This window comes from Danio rerio, chromosome 5 (assembly GCF_049306965.1).
Source record: "Danio rerio strain Tuebingen ecotype United States chromosome 5, GRCz12tu, whole genome shotgun sequence".
Classification (NCBI taxonomy): Eukaryota; Metazoa; Chordata; class Actinopteri; order Cypriniformes; family Danionidae; genus Danio; species Danio rerio.
The window spans coordinates 71,280,352-71,303,432 of NC_133180.1; the positions used below are offsets into that span (position 1 = coordinate 71,280,352).

General features: G+C 36.6%; 1 protein-coding gene and 1 long non-coding RNA gene across 5 annotated transcripts in view; one reads left to right on the forward strand and one right to left on the reverse strand.

Annotated features, from left to right (window-relative positions):
* Positions 1-519: 519 nt before the first annotated feature.
* On the reverse strand, positions 520-21,413 carry LOC110439792 (uncharacterized). 4 transcript variants are annotated; one of them, XR_012406485.1, is made up of 13 exons: positions 21,271-21,387; positions 20,654-20,764; positions 18,566-18,694; positions 17,392-17,589; positions 15,447-15,612; positions 13,779-13,962; positions 13,620-13,705; positions 7,818-8,141; positions 7,467-7,678; positions 4,314-4,445; positions 3,387-3,436; positions 1,354-1,577; positions 520-1,250 (listed from the first exon to the last, which is right to left on the reverse strand). XR_012406485.1 is itself a non-coding variant. In XM_021476358.3 (13 exons), exons 2-13 carry the CDS (start codon positions 20,753-20,755, stop codon positions 695-697), a joined length of 2,331 nt encoding a protein of 776 aa, XP_021332033.2. In that variant the 5' UTR covers positions 20,756-20,764; positions 21,271-21,413; the 3' UTR covers positions 520-694. The 4 variants fall into 4 exon arrangements, 3 of the variants coding, with proteins under 3 accessions (XP_021332033.2, XP_073807733.1, XP_073807732.1); XM_021476358.3 differs by having other exon boundaries at positions 7,467-7,646; positions 21,271-21,413; XM_073951632.1 differs by having other exon boundaries at positions 7,467-7,646; positions 13,779-13,957; positions 21,271-21,370.
* The window catches only part of LOC141385670 (uncharacterized), a 33,778-nt gene continuing 32,033 nt past the window's right edge, over positions 21,337-23,081 (forward strand). Inside the window, exon 1 of the long non-coding RNA XR_012406496.1 lies at positions 21,337-21,480. This is a non-coding gene — a long non-coding RNA (uncharacterized lncRNA). The remainder of the gene's footprint in view (positions 21,481-23,081) is intronic.

The window sequence follows — 23,081 nt, forward strand, 5'->3', positions numbered from 1 at the left end:
TTTTTATTTTCTTTTAAACACTATTGGTTGGTTTTAGGTCAGTTAATCGCAAGTTGATTTTTTTGCTTTTGAAAACACTATCAGTTGGGTTTAGGGAAAGGTTTATGTCAGTTAATCGCAAGTTTTTTACTTTTGAAAACACAATTGGTTGGGTTTAGGGAAGGATTTAGGTTGGTTAATCCCAAGTTTTTTACTTTTGAAAACACAATTGGTTGAGTTTAGGGAGGGGTTTAGGTTGGTTAATCGCAAGTTGATTTTTTGCTTTTAAAAAAACTATTGGTTGCGTTTAGGGAGGGGTTTAGGTTGGTCAATCGCAAGTAGATCTTTTGCTTTTGAAAACACTAGCGGTTCGGTTTAGGTCAGTCAATCGCAAGTTGATTTTTTGTTTTTGTAAACACTATCGGTTGAGTTTAGGAAAGGTTTTAGGTCAGTCGGTCACAAGATAATATATGCACGGCAAGCCCCGCCTGCTTGGACATGTAAATGGCACATATCAGAAAAACGCAGCTCAGTAACATATTTGAGATTTTCAAAAAATGAAGACATCAACCTCTAATGGATTTGTCATTGCAAGCTGCAAGGAAACATCACCCAAGAATCATATTTCATGCAAAAACGTAGCTCTGGGCACATATTTACATCCCGTCTGCAGTTTGAATTGTAAAGCAAAACGTAATTGATGATAGTTCTCATTTTATAGAGACTCCAGCTCCTGCTGTATGTTCGCCATCAGTGCGGTGCTGATGTAGTTTCCCTCCAGGCTCAGGTTCTTCAGGGAACCTTTTCCCCTAAGGCACAGAGCCTCCAGGAGATAATGTCCTCCAACATCACTGAAGCCATTATTATCCAATTCCACCTTTCTCAGGCTCTTGTTTGATTGCAGTGCTTCTGAAAACAATTTAACACCATCATCGCCGAGGTTGCTTTCATCTAAAATGATATGCGTCAGCACGGTGTTCACTTTGAGGCTTTCAAACAAGACCGTCCAGGCCTCCATGTCTGAACAAGATGTTTGTGCCAGGCCCAGATACTGAAGGTGGGAATGATATCTCATGAACGTGGCCAGAACTCTCAGGCCATCGCTGCCAATTCCGTTTCCACCTAAGTCTAACTCTAGGATGGCACTGTTAGCCGGAGAGCAGTGGATCTGTTCAGAGTTTCCATGCGGCGCTGCAGTTTTATCTTGAAGTTCAGCCAATCCGCTAAGCAGGGTCTGCACTCCAAGATCTCCAAGTTGGTTTCCAAACAATCTGAAGAAGAAAGAAAAGGACATTCATCATTCATTATGATTTATAACGACCTTCAAGGGTTTCTTTATCAGAGCAGTCAGCTTATTTTTAGGCAGAAACGCACAGTAGTTCTTTGATGTGTGGTTTGGCTTGGAGAAGGTCTAGTAAAACAGTGATTCCAGGAGGTCCGATTTGGTTCAGATTTAGGTTAATCACTGTGACTTCGGATGGGCTTCTTTTGAGCGCTGTTGCCAAGCTTTTCAGCAGTTCATCTGTCAGACCCGTGTTTCTTAGAACCAGTTGCTCCACTTGATCAGAATTGCTCAGCAGTTCTGCCATGGCATCCATCTGAAGCAAAGACAGCTTGTTTTTAATAAAACATTCTCGGATTACAGAATAACTAAAATGTTCTCTTTTTTGAGACTCTTAATTATTTCTTGAAGCATGTGAAATAAATGCATTGCTTTCCAGTGGACTGTGTTGGGGAGTACCTAGTTACATATAGCAGCGTTAAGTAATTTAAAAGTAACAGTAAATTGTTATAGTTATTGAGAAAAAATGTATAATTAAAATACAGTTATTTATAAAAATGTTAAAGATTAAAAAATGGGGTTACATCTAAATATGTTGAATATTATTAATCTGTTGCTCTGCCTGTCGGCGAGGCAGTGGCGCAGTAGGTAGTGCTGTTGCCACACAGCAAGAAGGTCGCTGGGTTGCTGGTTTGAGCCTAAGCTCAGTTGGCGTTTCTGTGTGGAGTTTGCATGTTCTCCCTGCGTTCGTGTGGGTTTCCTCCGGGTGCTCTGGTTTCCCCCACAGTCCAAAGACATGTGGTTCAGGTGAATTGGGGTAGGCTAAAATGTCCTGTGTGTGTGTGTGTGTGTGTGTGTGTGTGTGTGTGTGTGTGTGTGTGTGTGTGTGTGTGTGTGTGTGTGTGTGTGTGTGTGTGTGTGTGTTTTCCAGAGATGGGTTGCGGCTGAAAGGGCATCTGCTGTGTAAAAACTTGCTGGATAAGTTGGCGGTTCATTGCGCTCTGGCGACCCCGGACTAATAAAGGGACTAAGCCGACAAGAAAATGAGTGCTTTGCCTGTTTTTGATATGCATGATGCCTTCTACTAAGGCCATTTAGTAAAGCATGATGCCTTCTGTTCTGATGCTTTTGATTGGTTTTCCGGTTTGATTGCGGCGCACTACGTCTACCAATTATGTTAATCCTCTCTGCCTCTGAAAGCATTAGGCTACTAAAATCAGTCCGAGAGCTGCAAGTAGTGACCCTACAAGTAGTGAGGCTACTAGCTTAGCTTAGTAGCAAAGCTATTTTATTAGTCAAGTAGCATAGTAGCGTCAACACAAGCTACATTTACCAATCACGGATCAATAAGTGACGGCACCGACATTCACAGAGCTGTGAGGCCCGTGTCTAGCCAATGAAAGTAAATCCATATGATGGCGAGAATGACGATTTCTTTTTCTTCCTGTTTTTCAGTAGTTGACAACAAACTTTTTGGTGCGTTACTGCCACTTCTTGCTTTGGTCGTGACGTCCCCAACCAATTAGACAAACGCGAGAAATTTGCTTGATGGAAAGATGACTGAGGGAGAGGTGGTCTATACTGTATATATATATATATATATATATATATATATATATATATATATATATATATATATATATATATATATATATATATACAGTAAACTATATATATAGTTTACTGTAGTAAAGGCTGAAAATACTATCCTAATTATTATTAGTTCATGATAGTTACTAATGATACTACATTATGTAGTGTAAATTTAAATATAAATTACCATAGTATTTTAGTGTAACACCTGTTTTTTTTTGTTTTTTTGCTGTTATATACTATACTATATACTAATTTGATTCTATTAGGAGCATATAATTTACAGTAAATAACTGCAAGATCCTAGTCTTAAGCTTAAAGTGACATTTAATGACTTAAGTAGGTTAATTAACTACAAGTTAGGTAGGCAAATCATTGGACAACAGTGATTTATTAGGCAATCAAAAATATATATACATATTTCTAGTTTTAATTATGTTTTATTCCAATGAAAATAAATAAGACTTTCTCCAAAAGAAAAAAAAGCATTATAGGAACTTTTGTAGAAGAAAATTATTTGATTTCAGATGACCTGTTTTTGTAAGTCTTGCTCAGATGTAACATCCTCTGCATCTTCACTTACTGTAAAAAAAAAAAAGAAAAAAAAAGAAATTAAAGCATGTCATGATTGTATAATAATTTGTATATATTGCATACATTTTTTTTTTTTTTTGAGGAGGGGGAGAACTGGTTTGCAGCTGGAAGGGCATACGCTGTGTAAAACATGTTGGATAAGTTGGCGGTTAATTCCGCTGTGTTGACCCCTGATGAATAAAGGAACTAAGCCGGAGGAATATGAATAAATGAATTATTTCTGGGGGACTAAGAAAAAAAGGGCCTTCAAGCACACGCACACAAAAAAATAGTTCAAACTATTGATATAAGCTGAATTTAAATAAACAAATTAAGTTGAACATTACTGAATTTCATTTGTTTGTTTAAATTCAGCCCATAAAAGTAGTTTGCAACCACTTAATTAAAATAAATAAATAAATAAATGCAATGAATCATTTTTTTCAGTGCATTAAACCATGGTGAAACTTCATTTAATGTTACTTTCATACATACGGGCAAATTTTCTTTTATGACAAATTAAAAGATCACAAATCATTTACATTGCCATTATCCAATAAGTTTTAATAATTGTAAATGTTATCAAATTTCCTATAATCACAGGTCAGAATAATCCTCTTTTATTTTGTTTTACAAACAATGTTTCCCCCATATTATTTTCAACATTTATTTTTTTTTACATTTTTATTTTAGAATTTACAACATTTTCTTTTCACAAAATTTATTAGAAATCAAACAAGCATTTACTTGCATTATATAAAAAAAAAACATTTTCTATGTAAATATAATCCCTTTTGTACGTTTCATTTGATGTAGACACCAAAATGGGACATCTTAAATGACCCATATCATGCCACAATTTAGAGCATGATGAGCTTATACTGACCTTGCTTGTTATTAATTTTAGGTATCCTTGCTTCTGTGGCGTCGCTGTCACTTTCTGCACTCAGTTCTACTTCTGATGCCGAGCCTGTGAGTCCTGATGTGATCTGCTCCTTGATTTTGTTCCTCTCAGATTCTAGCAGATAATACAAAATACAATTACAAATAAGTTTTTAGAATCAAATAATATCTTATATCACCTCACCTCCTCCCAAAAAATGTTTTGTATATTCCTGCCAATACATCAGCTTTGTAATCTACTGAAATCTCTATAATTTATTCAACTGCAATATAATTTAATATAGCTGTCTTGGCACTGATGCCAGATTGATCATGTCTTTATGAATGATCTCATCGTTTGGTTTAGTTTTATAAAGTTCCAAATGAAAATAGTCAAATATAATACAACAACGTGTCAGTATTAAATGAACTGGATTATTAAGAAAACATGCAAGCAGTATTGGGTTGTAATTTCCTTTCTAAATCAGTTCTAATTCAACTCTTTAATACTGCCTTAATATAAATGTACTCATTATGGCACACATAGGCTACTATGTCCCTTTTAAAACCACCATCATTAACATTGTAGTTATCATAGCACGTCTTGTTAAAAGGATAGTTCACGCAAAAATGAAAATTTACCCATTGTGTATTCGCCCTCAATTGGTTTCAAACCTTTATGAGTTCCTTTTTATTTTCTGTTAAACACAACAAATTAGTTATTTTGAAAAATGTTATAATCATTGACCTCCATAGTAAAAAAAAAACAACCCAGGCTCATTCTGTAAACGTACCTCTATATACATTTCTGGATAGCGCCAAATACATCCCAGGGGTATGTTTTTTTGCAGTTTTTGTTTAGTTCACCAGAGGCCGCTGTGTACGCTTTTTGAGATGTCAAATATCTTGTGAGTGCCACTCGTGCCTGCTGTTCTCACGTAAATCCACCAGAGGCCGCTATCAACTGAGTGACCAACCGATCGACTGATCCACCCTCCTCCTTCTGTAAACCCAACCAATAGTGTTTTCAAAAGCACCGATTGACCCACCCACCCACTTCATTAAACCCAACCCACAGTTTAAGACGCAATCCAAAAAAAGAAAAGCGCTCGCCTGATTTTTACCACGTTTTTCAGATTTTACACAATTCTCGCCCTGTTATTTACTTGTTGATTATATTTTTTGGCTTCTTTTTTTTGTCTTATCCACTTTCTGGAACCATTCTTCACCGGACTCATCGTGGTCATCAATTCTCTGCGTCTTGAGTCTGCCGATGTACATAGTGAGCTACTGGTCAAACTGATAGCCGGAAAACGTCCACATGGAGGTAAGCGGTTAGCTGGTAGGCGCAAAAAGAAACGGCGTCATACCACCCCGTAGTGTGCGTTTTAAAAATGAAATGCAGCCATATGTACCTCTGGCTACATAATTCTTGATCTCCAGAAATGTATATAGGGCTATGCTTTCAGAATGAGCCTATATTGCAACTAGTACTATGGAAGTCAAGGGTTACAGTTTTTCAGCAATTTTAAGAAAAAATTTAAGTGAAGTTTATATATAAACTAATTTCGAGAGGATCACGTGCTTATGATTAATCACTATCTTCCAATCATATGAGCCCTAAGCTACTATAAATAGCCACAGTTTTCAGTTCACTTTATCCTCGTTTGGAAGAAACCCCCCTCCTCCCCTATTCTCCTCCTTTACCTCTGATTGGGCGGCACGGCGGCCCAGTGGTTAGCACTGTGAGCCCCACAGCAAGAACACTGCCAGCCCTGGTTCCACAGGACCGGTGGGTGTTTCTGTGAGGAGTTTGTATGTTCTCCCCGTGTCCGTGTGGGTTTTCCCCGGGTTCTCCGGTTTCCTCCCACCATCCAAAGACATTCAACATACCTAACAATCAAGCTTTGTCTAATCCCTTGTGTTCCCTTTGCTACCGCAGCAAGGGAGTTCTGAGATCCACCGAGCTCAGACTCCCCTCTCGCTCTGCCAACGGGAGGAAGCCCCGGGCTCGAGGAGCCTTTGAGCTCGGGGCTCTCTCCCGGGACAGCATGCCAAACAAGCTTTTATAAATCATCAGCTAAGTGTGAACTCTTGAAACAGGTTTGTGACAAGTAAATCATGAGTAAATGATGACAGGATTTTCAGCGTTGGGTGAACCATCCCTTTAAGGATCTGCTTCTTTTTACCTACTGTATTATTACAGTAATGTTTAATATTTTAATAATGTTTTCCGTATTTTGAAATTCGTGTTTTTATTTATTTATTTATTTATTATTATTTTTTATTTAATCTAAGTGACTTTTTTTACAGCTTAAAGTGACTTTTTGTCTGGGTTGGGTTGTATATTTACAGTACAAAAACCTTGCAATAAACTCCCAGTTAAAATTCTGTAATTTTACAGACCCAATTCTTTATATATTATATCTTATACATTATATCATTTCAAAAAAACTAAAATGTCAATTAAAAGTAACTCTGTTAAACTGTAGGGTTGAACTTTCAGCATCAAAAGTCGACAGAGCAGAGATCAACATCTCAATGATGCAATTCACATCCATAAGTGAAGTTTCACAAATTAATTTCGAAAGGAGCATGTGATATGATTGATCGGGGCTGGTCTCTCACTTGTAATCATTAGTAAGCCAATCGGATCATTCCAAACATACTATAAACAGCCCAACTTATCATTGTTTTTCTGAAGAATCCCCCCATCCACCCCATCTCCCCCTTTCCTCCTTTACCAGGGGAAGCTGTTGAGAACTACCTGATCTCGTACCCCATTACATCTGGGTTCTCTCCTGGTACACAATGCCCACTCTGCTATTATTATCAAGCAATATCTAAGTGTGAAAACAGAAACGGGAAACACTTGTGAATCACAAAATACGGAAATGATAATTAACATATATTTTTTACTGTGACCAAATTGTTATTATTTTTGTAACTAAACGTTAAACAAAGTAGTTGTGTTTTGTTTTTGCATTCAAGCACTGCTCGTGTCCTTAAAACTTCCCACTAACCTCGGCTTACGTTTGAATTAAAAACGACTTTTTCTAATAACCTTTATGGTAAAATGATTGACTCCCTGTAAATCAGGCTAAAAGACTCAGGGGAAACCCTGTCTGTGAGCAATGAACCGCAGTTCTTGACTCACTGTTTACTTTGAACCACCTCTGTTGGTCTAGGCCTGATTCCAGACCAGTGCTCATTTCAACACATTCTTCATAGAAGTCCCTCAGTCTTCCCCTGTTCCTGCTTTTTCCATTCCATTGTGAAGGATCCGTCGCTTTCTCCCCATCCCGCTTGCTCTGCGTTTTTCCTTCCTGCAATGAATCTTGAGAAATGCAACTGTCCTGATAGTGCTGTCTATAAAATAAAATACAAGCTAATGATTTACAACAAGGCTTCATCTTGAGGTAGCTTTTGCGTTGACCTGGCATGCAGCTCTATATGCAATGGCCTTGTCCTCTCACGGGCATTATAACCACATCAGACTTGCACTCACCTGCCACTTTGCTTTTATTTTCTGTCACTGGATTATGTTTTTTGGCTGATGTTTGCAGTTGCTCTTTGGCTATGGAAGGCGATTTGTCTTCAGCTTCGTTTTTTCCATGTGCTTGCGAGTCCTCCGAAGCTTTGCCCTCTCCTCGTTGGCTGCGTGGTCCTTTGTGGCGTTTGTGAGGTCGTCGTTCTTTCAAGCTGCCGTTCATGTCTTCACTGTCTGTTGACAAAGCACCTCCATCTTTAGACAGTTTTCTGGTCTTCTGCACAGATCTTTCCATTCCAAGAGGGACGAATAAAGGGGAAGACGGACACGACTCCATAACACCTGGACAGAGGGGAAAGATTGAATTATTGCATTTATATCACACATTACTATGCAGTTTCAAAAAAAAATATCCCAGGAAGAGTCTTCTCACTCGCCGCAAGGGCGCAGCATCTATCTAGCCCAAATTTAATCCAAGAGTCCAAGCTCTAACTTGACTCTACACAAAAAACGGCCACTTTATTAGGTACAATGCTCAACTGCCTTGCTGATGCCAGAGTTCAGAGGAGAATGGCCTGTCTAGTTCGAGCTGATAGAAAGGCAACAGTAATTCAAATAGCCACCCGTTACAACCGAGGTATGCAGAACAGCATCTCTGAACACACAACAGGTCGAACCTTGAGGCGGATAGGCTACAGCAGCAGAAGACCACACCGGGTGTCACTTCTGTCAGTTAAGAACAGGAAACTGAGGCTACATTACAGGCTCACCAAAATTGGACAATAGAAGATTGGCAAAACGTTGCCTGTTCTGATGAGTCTCGATTTCTCCTGCGACATTAAGGTCAGAATTTAGCATCAACAACATGAAGCATGGATCCATCCTGCCTTGTATCAACGGTTCAGGCTGGTGGTGGTGTAATGTTGTTGGGGTGTTGTAGGTGGTGTAATGTTGTATTTTCCTGGCACACAATGGGACCATTAGTTCCAATTGATCATTGTGTCAACGACACAGCCTACCTGAGTATTGTTGATGTCCATCCCTTTATGACCACAGTGTACTCATCTTCTGATGGCTACTTCCAGTAGGATAATGCACCATGGCATAAAGCACAAATCATCTCAGATTGGTTTCTTGAACATGACGATGAGTTCACTGGCCTCCACAGTCACCAGGGGCCTCATGTATCAACGCTGCGTATGCACAAAAACTTTGCGTACGCCAGGTTTCACGCTCAGAATCGCCCACGTTTGGATTTACTAAGAATGAACTGAACGTGGGAATGTGCGCAGCTTCACGGCAGCTTTCTGGCTGGCATACGCACATTTTTTGTGCGTGTCTGTTTTATTTCCATTGGCGACTCCTAGAGGCAGTTGTGTTAAATTCCTCTCTACAAAGTGTCTGAGCCTTGCAATGGCAGCTGTATGAGACGGGTTCATCTAGTAGGTATGTAAGGTTTCCATACCATACATTTGACCAGCTAAACATTAAAGCGCAATTTGCAGCGGTCGCCTGTTTTCCCAATGTAATCTGAGCAATCTACCGCACGCACATTGCTATAAAGACACTATCTGAAGATGAATTTGCATGCGTGAATCAGAAACATTTCCATTCAATAAATGTGCAAATAAAATATGATGCACAAACTTATTGATGATTCCTACTTGTCTTTCTCGTGATAAATAGTGGGCAAAATCTGATATGTAGTGGGGAAAAAAAGAAGAAAGAGTTCATCAGACGCTGGATTCGAGCCGAGTTTATGCTCGAACGTGTCAATACATGATCACGTGCGTCTTACGAGGTGCGCCACTGAGACTGAAGGGTGCTGCAACATTTAACAGATATAAACCACACTATTTCTATTTTTAATGCACTCAGTGCGATGTTCAGACCCAACTGTGTTAACCGCATCAGCTTTTTTGTTTTGTTGTTAATTCCGGAGAACAAACTTGCAAATAACACCGCTTTTCTCCGGTCTACCTCCGAAAGCAGCACCTCCATTTCACATTCTGTTCAAAGTTTCTCTTTTTGCTTGATTTTGCCATTGCTTTTTCGTTGGGTTTTGCCATTAGCATAGTCATTAGCATATTCATACGGGGGAGGAGGCAGGGAGGGGTTTTGTGCTCGTGCATGTTGCGCTCAGTTTCACGTTCATTCAGATGTACAAACGAATATGCGTGAGATTCGGCGTACGCAGTGTTTCATACATCTGAATTATTTTCTGCGTACACACATTTACAGCTTTTAGTAAGATTTCCACGCAAGTCTTCGTGCATGAGGCCCCTGGTATTAAGACCCAAACAGATGCAGGTTAAGCACTCCCTCTGGCCTCCCAAAAGCCTCTTCCCACACTAATCAAGGCTGAAACAGCCTCCCCGTGCCCTTAACTAAGGTACTATTTGTAGGCGCAATCATTGTAGGGGTGTCTGACATCTTCGATGGACATATTCAAGGGCACTCATTCGATCCAATAATGCACTGCAGTTATGACGGTATGTCAGATGCTCATTCAATGGCTAGAGCAGTGGACTCAAGCACAATTCCTGGAGGGTCAGGAACTTTAATCAAACAATCCTAAGCCAAAAACCAACTAATCAAGGTTTTCAGGGTTGCTAGGGGTTGTTAAAAGCCTTGCAGTCTTTATCTCAGACCACATTTTGATGTAATGCTACTTTTGACTGTTGGGTAGAATCTGCTGTGGGGCTTGACTCGGGGGAGGATCATTAGAAGGGCACATTGTGGGTGGATAGCTCCAGATAGGGCACTCACAAGCATCCTTATGAAAGCTAAAATAACAGATGGGATACCCTATGGCAGTGGTCTGCAGGTGGTAGTCTGCTTGAAAGTACCAAAAGTACTGAAAATACAACATACAACTTCATGTTCTTTGTTTACCGTCATTGATTTAATACGATGTAATGCATTTAATGCACATGCACTCTCCCTCAGAATGGCTTGCTGTTAAAAAAAATTGGCCTTTGGGAAACATAACTGGCATCCTATAGTTTCATAGACTCATCCTACATGTGTACACATGACTACAAATAGAAGATTACAATCGCACATGAACAATGCCAGTTAGGATAGGGCCCTAGAAACTTTAGGAAAGCTGATTTGGAGCTGGTTGTTAAACGTTCCAGTCTATCATTAATCATGCACTTGTGAACTTCCCTTCCCTTGTTCCCTCTGAGGATTCCCTGCTTCCATTTTAAAGTGAGTTCCACTTCATCAAGTGAAGGAGGGATGCTTAAATGGACATCAGTCTCTTAATTTTGACAGAGAGAGCAAGTCGGCTTCATATATCCACTCTAGCACCTACACCTACCGGCCACTTTATTAGGTATACCTTACAAGTACCAGGTTGGACCCCCTTTCGTCTTCAGAACTGCCTTAATCCTTTGTGGCATAGATTCAACAAGGTACCGGACGTATTCCTCAGAGATTTTGATCCATATTGACATGATAGCATCACTGCACATTCATGAAGCGACTCTCCTGTTTCACCACATCCCAAAGGTGCTCAATTGGATTAAGATCTGATGACTGTGGAGGCCATTTGAGCACAGTGAAGTCATGATGGTTTGATGATTTGCGCTTTATGACATGGGGTGTTATCCTGCTGGAAGTAGCCATCAGAAGATGGGTACACTGTGGTCATAAAGGGATGGACATGGTCAACAACAATGCTCAGGTAAGCTGTGGCGTCACTCGATGCTCAATTTGTACTCATGGGCCCAAAGTGTGCCAAGAAAATATCCCCCACAAAATAATACATGACTGGCTGATTAGAAATTTGTGTTAACGAGCAGTTGGACAGGTGTACCTAATAAAGTGGCCAGTGAGTGTATGTGTCCCAGAATGCAATGCAGTTGTGATGTTACAACAGTGTAATTCCCAAGTGCTCATAGGGCATTCCGTTAAAACCCATTCAGATGTTCTGCAAGTAGTGGACACTTGTGTAACATAATTACTGATTTACATCCGAAGGAACGAGATGGAGGGCAGCTAGCGTAAAACATTGGACTGGAATGCAGCCCAAGTTGATTTTGTAACCGCTGGGTCCCTCCGTTAGTGGCGAGACCACTCAATGTTCGATGCCAACATTGGTCGACGAGATAAAGAAAATGATGAATGAGAACACACAGGCACGTGTGAATAGACATATAATGTACATATAATGTATAATGCTGTACAGTAGCGTGTCATTTGTTTGTTTCGGTTGTCTTCATTTTAATCGTTTCGTGATGATGTGATGGTGTGACTTATCTGCCTGATTCCTGCTGAAGTGGACAGGCTGTGTGACGTTTGATTCAGGGAGTGTTCTGGGGGCGGGGTTTTCATGACGCGCTGCAAACTACTAGCCCGACAGTGGAAACACGACATGATTTCGGACTCACTGCTTAACCTCCTGGGCGACTGGCCCGGCCCAGCCCAGCCCAATAAAAGCCTTGGCATCCACTGGCCCGACAACGGAAATGCAGCTATTGCCTTCCATAGTGGGAAAATAAAATACTATGAGAGTCAATGGGTACCAACAACCAGCATTCCCCGAAATCCCTTATTTTGCGTTATGACATAAGAGAGAAACTCAATTAGGTTTTAAACAAGTGAAGGGTGATTATAAATCATGACAAAGATTTTATTATTGGATGAACTATCCCAACAGGGACACAACATCATAGGGGGGTAATATTAGGTTAGATTCAGGTCATGACGTCAGGTCACCAAAATTCAATGTCTAGCCAGTGTAACCCCGCCAGTCCTACGCCACCCAACCCGCTCCGAGCTGGGATCGAACCGGCAACTTCCGCATGGGAGTCGGTTGCTCTAACAAGGAGGCTAAAGACCATGGCCTCTAGTGTCTGTCGTTAGAGCACCTTTAGAGGTCAGAGAAGTGAGGTTTACCTGCACAGCACCTACTAGCTGGCCTCCGTTACACTCACCCCCCTAAACCTCACTCCCATTCGGGTCACGGCACCAATGTAACCCCTCCGGTCCTACGCCACCCAACCCGCTCCGAGCTGGGATCGAACCGGCGACCTTCCGCATGGGAGTCGGTTGCTCTAACAAGGAGGCTAAAGATCATGGCCTCTAGCGTCTGTCGCTAGAGCACCTTTAGAGGTCAGAGGAGTGAGGTTTACCTGCACAGCACCTACTAGCTGGCCTCTGTTACACCAGCATCTAAGGAAAACATTATTATGATGTCCAAAAATGATGTCCAATTACATTGATATTTGGTTGATTTTAGGTTTTGTTGGAAAGTGACCAAAATCTAACATCTGGTAGAGGTCATAGTGGTATTGTCCACAAAATGTCAAGGTGTAACATGATTAGATGTTGATATTTGGTTGACTTTAGGTTGGACATTGGCCTGACGCTACGTTTTGACGTCAACCTGATTTTCATTTCCAAACAAAATCCAATGTCCCCATCACGATGGGGGTACAACGTCAATATGACGTCCTGTGCCTGCAGGGATCTCTTTAAATCTATCCACATCATTATCAGCTATACACTTTATGAAACAGCAAGCACAAACTATTAATTCAGTGTCTCATTTCCATTCTCTATTTTGAGTGGACTATATTACTAGACTAATGTTGGTGATGATGAACAAGGGTATCAGGTGATTTTGAACACAGCTCTACTTTTCTCAGGTGGTCTCCCATCCAGCTACTGACCCGACTCAACCCTGCCATATGTGCCGCCATATGGCTGGTGCACCATTGATTACCTTGAAGCGTTGAGGAAATATTGCACCCTGAATCATTACTTTAAAAACATCAGAGAGAAAATCAACAGTATTGCATCAACACACACCTTCATTGGAATTGACGGCTCGTGTCGAGGTTGGAGCTGCACGATTGATCGCAGGGGCGCCAATTCCATGCCTAGAATTCACACACCTGTAAAAGGAAAACATTTTTACAATGGCAATCCATATCGTGTTTGCAAAAAAAAATGTTTTCTTGATCTCACTTGTAGCAGGGTTTTCCTCCATTTAGTCGTGTCAGTCTGAAGCAGCTCCTGCGGCCTTGCTGAAAGCCAGGAGCGTATCTGTACTCGCAGCAGGAGCTGATCCTCGTGGTCATCAGTCCATTCACAAAGATAGTAGCGCTGAAGGGGAAGCCCAGGTGTCTCTGAGATGTGAACTGAAACTGCTCTATTGAGAACAAGTACAAATTAGGTTTCTTAATACCTTATTGTTTATGCTTGTATTAACCCACACAGTTGAAGTCAGAATTATTAGCCCCCCTTTGATTTTTTTTATTATTTTTTTTTTTTTTCCAACTGATGTTTAACGGAGCAAGGAAATTTTCACAGTATGTCTGATAAAATTTTTTCTTCTGGAGAAAGTCTTATTTGTTTTATTTTGGCTAGAATAAAAGCAGTTTTTAATTTTTTATGAACCATTTTAAGGTTAAAATTATTTGCACCTTTAAGCAAATATTTTTTCAACAGTCTACAGAACAAACCACTGTTATACAATAACTTGCCTAATTACCGTTAAGCCTTAGATGTCACTTTAAGCTGTATAGAAGTGTCTTGAAAATATCTAGTAAAATATTATTTGCTGTCATTATACCAAAAATAAAATAAATCAGTCAGTAGAAATTAGATATTAAAACTATTATGTTTTGAAATTGGGGTGGGGGGGTGACTTCAACTGTATATAAATATGCAGTATATGTTTTATAGATTTTGATATACAGTTGAAGTCAGAATTATTAGACCCCTGTTTATTTTCTTCCCATATAAATGTACCAAGTTGTTCTCATTGGATTTAAAACTGTTAAACTTAAATAAAAGTATTTATTTATTCGTTCAGTCATTCATTCATTTTCCATCAGCTTAGTCCGTTATTTATCAGGGGTCACCACAGCGCAATGAACCACCAACTATTCTGGCATGTGTTTTACGCAGCGGATGCCCTTCCAGTTGCAACCCAGTACTGAAAAACACCCACTCACATTCACACACTCACTCATACACTACAGCCAATTTAGTTTATTCAATTCACCTATAGTGCATGTCTTTGGACTGTGGGGGAAACCTCACCTAGTGTTCACGTGGAAACCCATGTGAACACTAGGACAATTTCTAAACTCCACACAGAAATGCCAACAGACCCAGCCGGGACTCGAATCAGTGACCTGCTGTGAGGCGACAGTGCTAACCACTGAGCCACCGTGATTTATTTATTTATTTATTTATTTATTTATTTATTTATTTATTTATTTATTTATTTATGTAAAGTGTTCATTGTTTAATTAAAATTATTCCACTAAAATCCACAGATTTTTAAGTTTTAATGTTTAATATACTGTATATATTTATTTATGGATTCGTTCATTATTACAAAAAAAAATAAAAAATTAATCCCTACAGATAATACCAAATGTATTATTGTCATTTTATTGTATTTAATGTCATTACATTAGTTCCTTTTATATCAAAAATATTTGCATTATAAATTTTTGCAAAACTATTTTGTTCGGCATATTTGAAATTCTTACTACACATAATGCTGTATTCTTCTTATGTTGTATTCTTCTATATTTCTCTAAGTTGTTGTTATTTTAAAAAGGCTTAGGCGTAAGATCTGGAGCGGTATATTGAGTGTGGTAACAGGATAGTGAACTTCACCTCCGGGTTGGACGAATCCTTTAAACACACAGATGTTTTCTCCTCCACAGATCTGCTGAAGCACTTTCATCTCATCCCGAGCGCTTCCAGGAAGACCCTGCCCGAGGTACGTCATCGTCACCGTCACATTTGACTTCTTGGACTCCTTCTGCGCTTTGAGGAAACTCTGGAAGACAGTATGGAGACAAAGAGCTCTCACGGGTAACTCTTTCGAAAATCATTATGGTGACAGAAAATGCACATTTTTAACTTGATTCTTTCCATTTGCAGTAAATATATATCTGTATATATTTTCTGTAGTGATACTGGAAAGCAGTAGTGGTAGTTTCTTTAAACTTGCTACTGAAATTAAATTGGGATTAATAAAATTGTGTTGTAATTTTTGTTTGTTGTTATGACAGTCAAGAAATATTTCCAATGTGTCCAGAGAAACTTTTAAAATATGCCTCAGCCTTTTTAGACATCAAATAGATTTTCATCCAGTGTTACTAGTTCATGTATTTTCTTTAGTGCTATCAAACAATTAATCACGATAAATCGCATTCAAAATAAACGTTTGCATTTATATAATGTGTGTGTATTCACTTTGTATAAATATTGTGTATATATATACTGTAAATAAAATACAAAAAACTTACAAAACCAAAATATTTACATATTTATATACAATTTGTAAAAGATAAAAATGTTTAAATTATAAATACAAATAAGCGTTTTCTCAAATACATATGTGTGTGTGTATAACAACACTGCATAATAGCAAATATCTTTTTTAAATTCAGAAAATATAATATAAATAAATAACTAAACAAACAAATAAACACACAAATAAATAAACAAACGAATAAACACACAAATAAATAAACAAACAAATAAACACACAAATAAATGAATAAACAAAAAAATACATAAATAAGTAAATAAATGAATAAATAAAAAATATATAAATATGTAAATAAATAAATAAACTCACAAATGAATACATAAGTAAATAAATAGATAAATAAATACATAAGTAAATACATAAATATGTTTAAAAAACGAATGCATAAATAAGTAAATTAATAATACATAAGTAAATAGAAATATATAATAATATATATATATATATATATATATATATATATATATATATATATATATATATATATATATATATATATATATATATATATATATATAAATGGATAAATAAGTAAATAAATATATAAATAAGTAAATAAATAAATATACAAATAAATAAATAAACAAATAAACAAATAAATGCGTAAATTAATAAGTAAATTAAAAAACAAATAAATAAGTAACCAAATACATAAATTTGGTTAAATAAATAAGCAAATAAATAAATAAATAGTTTCCTATACAGCTGAATCAATAAATGACAGTGTTGTATTAGGTTTCTTAAAAAAAAAAGAAATCTTTGTCATCATTTACTCAGCTTTTTTGTAGCAGAAATGTTAGTATAATGTTTTTAACCAAACTATTCTAAACATATATATAAAATTGTTTGGTTAAAAACATTATACCAACATTATATATATTGTATATATATACCAGTTTAAATGCAGCTTCTGAAAAAATATGACTTTTTATAAAATATAATGATATAATAATATAAAAAATTAAAACTGCAATTTTTTTTAAATCTATGTTGAATAAAGAGATTTCTTTAGTAAAGATCTACTTTTACATTTAACTGAATAAAGATGCATATAAAATGTATTTTTGGTGGTAATTTCTCAGTTAAACTTGATATCCTTAATTTACATCATTTAATTAGATTAAGCAGAATATTGTGTAATAAATTAAATTTATAAATTTTACAGACAGCCCTAACTTTAACACATATTTAATGAAGATCCAGTGAAACATTATAGACTCTTATTAAGAACTGAGAACTAAGAACTCAGCGTACGCTCAGACAGCTTTAGGCTGTTATCACCTGTTTGCTGTTGAAGTCTGGAAGTTTCTGTGAGCCGATTGAGGAAGTGGAGCCTCGGCGTCTGCTGGAGCTCAGATAAGGGCATGAGTGACTGAGTTTGGCCTTTGCTGCCTGCAGGTTTGATGTGGTTCCTGTGATCGCAGGAAGGTACAAGTCACTCAACCGTCCTCTGAGCACTGGCTGGATTGACCTGTCAGGCTGCACAGATTATAATAGAAGGAAAAATGTTACTTGTCAAGCCCAAGACATTTAATATGTATATACTTCTGAATATACAAAAATGATCAAAATACATTTACTAAAATATAATCATTAAAAATGAATATAAATATATTTTCTTCTGTGATTTTTTTCCATATTTGCTTAACACGTACACACACAGACACACCCAAAGAGATATGTATACAATATAATTTGTAATATTTTAAATTATGTAAATATTTTTAATTATTTTATAAGAAAATACATTAACATATTTACAAAAATATTTAATTTTACAAAAAAAAGTATGTATAAATAAATATCTGACTGTCACTGTATTTGTTTCGCATAATTGGCTTAATACGATATGAAATAATTTGAAATCTCCATCAGCATTCTATTGTGAGGTTGGAAATGTATTTTCTTGAGCCTTAAATAAATTCCGAAATATGTTTTAATAGGTATATATGACGGTTGAAATACTTTTTTTGAGCCTCATAGTTTCAAAATAGATTTAGCATTATTTAAAACACACACACACACACACACACACACACACACACACACACACACACACACACACACACACACATACACAATATAATATATTACTGCATCAGTCGAATCAACGAATGAATGAACGAAAGAATAAACAGGTCAAGGAATGAACGAACAAACAAATTAATTAATGAATGAATGAGAGAACGAACAAATTTATAAACAAATGAACCAAGGTATGAAGGAACAAATATTTGAATGAACAAGCGAATGATTGAACGGACGAAACGAGTGAACAACTGAACTAACGAATGAATGAAGTAACAAATGAATGAACAATCAAACAAACAAATGAATAAACAAACAAAAACGAATGAACGAATCAGTGAACGAACAAATGAACGAACGAAGAACAATAGATTGAATGAACGAATGAATAAATGACAGTTTGCCAGTGCAGCATGTGTTGCTTTACTTTGATGATTTCCACAGCGTTGTTTCCATCCAGCAGAAAGAGGCTGCCTTTACGTGTGAAAACACTGTCCAGAGACTGACGCCATGATGGAGTGAGAGGTCTGGTGGCTCTGCGGCCTGTAGGACGAGTCTGCGATCACACACAACACATGAGGAATCCCTTACAAGGTTACATATGTCTAGGATTAAACTTTATATAAGCAGAATAAAGAGTTACTCAGTGTGATAGTCCCCTTTAGTCATCGTTGACTATAAGCACCTACATGTTATTAGATTCGAATAGACTATATGCTTAGCCTACCATATTTAAAGGGATTTGTTTCTACATTACTTTGGGTCAAATGTGGACAAACCTAACTAGTAAACTAGATTTCTGCAGATTTTTAGCCCATTATTAATTCTGCTTATTTACTTGAGTTAATGTGTAAATTGAATTTATTCAGTTTTTATTCAGTAATTTATTACTTTTTATTTATTATATTGGGTTTTAGCTATGATATTGCGCTGGATACTTCCAAAATAATTCAGCAGATTTTTACCAAAATTCTCAGCAGAAATAGCAAAAAAATGCCCGCAGATTCCGTCTGGCCCTTTTCATAAGTTAAAAAAAAACAATCTGCAGAACCACTCAAAGGGGAAAAGCCCCAACCATTGGTAATGATCTCTCCCTCATTATAGACAGCCCTGAGTGAGAAGTAGCCAATTTTAGGCCCCGTTTACACTAGTGCGTTTTAATTTGAAAACGGCGTTTTAGATCAAAAACGATCTGCATCCACACTAGCGCTTCACCTAGCGTTTCTGAACATATCTCCGTCCACACTACACCACCAAAAACGTGTATCACGTGACCATTCGCACACTCTGGGCATGCATGTTCTAGTATAAACAGAAAGCATCTGTCTCGCTTGGCATTTGGTTATTGTTTGTCAACAAACGCCGGTTGAACAATGAATGCCGTAGCAAAGAAAGCAAGAGAGGTATTTTTGTGGACAGACGACGAGGTCCAGTTGTTACTAAACGTAACAAATGAATAACTGCACAATGGTGCCTAAAACAGACAATAATGCAAACAACGCTCCCATTTCTGTGTCTGTGTTGTTGTTTACAGTGAAGGCTGGTCTGCTGTTTCCCGGTAGCGTTAAAGCCATATGTTATAGTCATGTGATAGGGGCTTGACGAACAAGGGAAGGATCACACAAAAGCCCCAACCAGGTAGCGAATCTCAGCAGCCCCCCCTCCGTTTTCAGATGTCTCCGTTTTTCCCCATCCACACTGAGACGGAGCAGCAGCGTTTCAGAATGAAAACGGCCTCTCCAGCGTTTCCAAAACGCTCCGTTTTTGGCGCTCGAAAACTCCGGCGTAGTGTGGACGGATGTCGTAACCGCGTAGCAAAACTTATGCGTTTTCAAACTAAAACGCAATAGTGTAAACGGGGTCTTAATCTGCTACTATGCTAATGCACACTCTTTTCAAAACAGGGCTGGGAGCAACAATCTCATTTAAATTTAAAGAGATAGTCACCAAAATAACACAATTAGGATCAAAGCCTAAAAGTAGTAGTAGTTTTAAAGGTTAGTTATAAAACATTATAAAACTAGTTATAAAACATTATTTGTGGGGTATTTTGAGCTGAAACTTCACATACACACTCTACACTGAAAAAAGTGTTGCATGCAAAACTGTTGCAAACAATTTATTTGTGTTGAATTTAAACAAACAAATTAAGTTTAATAATGTTCAACTTAATTTGTTTGTTTAAATTCAGCGCAAATAAATTGTTTACAACAACTTAACGTAAAAAAATTGAGTAAATCCAAGGAATCATCTTTGAATGATTTTTTTCAGTGTAGGGACACTATAAGGACTTACATTTTGTAAAAAGGGGTGTAATAGGTCATATTTAACCAAACTTTAAAAAATAAAATCTTTTATAGCTCATATGCTGTTTTTTCATGGCATTAGGAAAACATTTTTATATAAAAAGTTTTCCCTACATTAGCAATTGTTACAAATCAAATGATTTAAACAGATGGTAAAGCATTATGCCCTGCAGCAACTGATCAAATATGAGCAAATATATAACACTTACATCTTTGACTTCATCTTTAAATCCTCTGATGAGCAGATCATGAAGCACGCTCTGACTGTGTCTGCGGATGCGTTTGATCGCCTCTTTCTCATATGCCTCCATCCTTGCTGTCTTTTAAAACACAAATAAGAGTACTGCTATTTTAAATAAACCAGCATTTTCCTTCCACACCTAAAAGTCGTAATAAAAATGCATGTAGTGTGCGGTGGAGTCTTGAGCAGTTTCATTAGGTGCTCTCTGTGTCAAGGTGCAGACAAACACTTCAATAATGCAGAACACCTCCAATAATCTGATGAAAACCCGACAAGTGTTTCACAGAAATAAGACTCATCTGCAGTACTGAAATCCAGTTGTTACTGTCCAATCATTTCTGGATTTATTATGCCATTTTGCCATAGATACATGTGGATATCTTTGATTATTTGTATTGAAGATTACAATGAACAAAGAAGTTTGGATTCTATTATTATTATTATTATTTTAGATTGAAATAATATCCATTTCAAACTAATTTAATGGGTAATAAAACATGGTAGACGAATACACATTTCACATACTGGAATTACACTTTCAATTACAGTACATGATTATTTCTGTTTAGGCTAGTAAAAACTTACCAGGTGTGTTTCATCTGAAGCAGCAATGTTATGGTTTTTACTTGTTGGATTTTCTTTCTTTCTACAGTCTTCTCTGTCGTCAAGAAGTCATCTGATATCTGGATGGCTTTGACACCCAGGTCTTACACTCGCATCTCATGCATATTTAATTGGCTCTTGGTTACCATATGACCAGGGCAGGACGAGAGGAAAGTACGCTGCGTCTCTCAGGTATTGCTATGGTTTCCACTTTTTTCCGGTATGTTTAACATTTTTGTAAACACTTGAAAGCAACAATTCAAATATAGTGACAAAAAAACTCATTTCAGTCAAAAGTCACTGGGGGAACTTTTTTTTGTTTGTTTGTTTTAATTAAACGCAGATTAAAATATGATTAAAATAAATAAATTCAGCCAAGAAGACTTGTGGATGTAACTTTCTTTGGTACATTTTGTTAAACTTTGTTTTAGTTTAATTCCTGAGGAAACACAAATGAGGCAGTTTTTGCCACTTTCATCATATTATATTAAATTATATTATTTTATATTAAATTATTTTATATTATATTATATTATATTATATTATATTATATTATATTATATTATATTATATTATATTATATTATATTATATTAAATTATATCATATTATATTATGTTATATTATATTATATTCTTTTATATTATATTATATTATATTATATTATATTATATTATATTATATTATATTATATTATTTTATATTATAATATATTATTTTATATTAAGTTATATTATATTATATTATATTATATTATATTATATTATATTATATTATATTATTTTATATTAAGTTATATTATATTATATTATATCTTATTATATTATAAGATATTATATTATATTATATTATATTATATTATATTATATTATATTATATTATATTATATTATATTATATTATATTATATTATATTATATTATATTATATTATATCTTATTATATTATTTATATTAATTATATTATATTATATTATATCTTATTATATTATATTATATTATATTATATCTTATTATATTATTTATATTAATTATTATATTATATTATATTATATTATATTATTTTTTATTATATCATATTATATTATATCATATTATATTATATTGAGTATCGAGCAGTGGTTATAGTAATATTTTTATTAACAAAAATATAGCAAGGCCCTCATTACTTTTCCTGTTGTTTGTAATTTGCCAGTTGAATAATAAAGATTCTGAATTCTTGTAGTCAATTTCTGGTATTACTATGATTGTTCTTTCATTAAATGACACATTCTGGAAACACATCAGACTTATCTTAAATCCTAAAAACTGTAAATAAGGTGCCCTTTAACACATCTTTAACACATCCTTCTTAGTTTTTATCTATTTTTTAGTTCATAATTTAGATTGGCGGATCATTCTGCTGTGGCGACCCCTAATGAAGAAGACAGCATTTCGAAAAGTGAATCAGTGAGAAAGTAATTGAGATTATGAGTTGTACAGTCGCCTCAGGCCCTGTTTTGCAGTTGCTGTGTGTAATCTGAATGGATGTGCTCTATTAGCCTCTGAGAGCCTCTGGATGGGCAGCTGCTGCCTCCCCACTGCGCTTGTTATGTCCATAAACAGGCCTGGGTTTCTTGTTGTGCTTGGCAGATCCAGACTCGCTCGCTGCCAGTCCCACTAAAGCGAGCTGTCAGTCAGTGATGGAGCTGGACTATCCTGCCTTGCCATGAGTTATGCATTTTGGTTTGCAATTTGTTTGAGAGCGAGGGGTGTCTGATTCCCTCTCGCTTTAGGCAGAGAAATGCTCTGGAGCT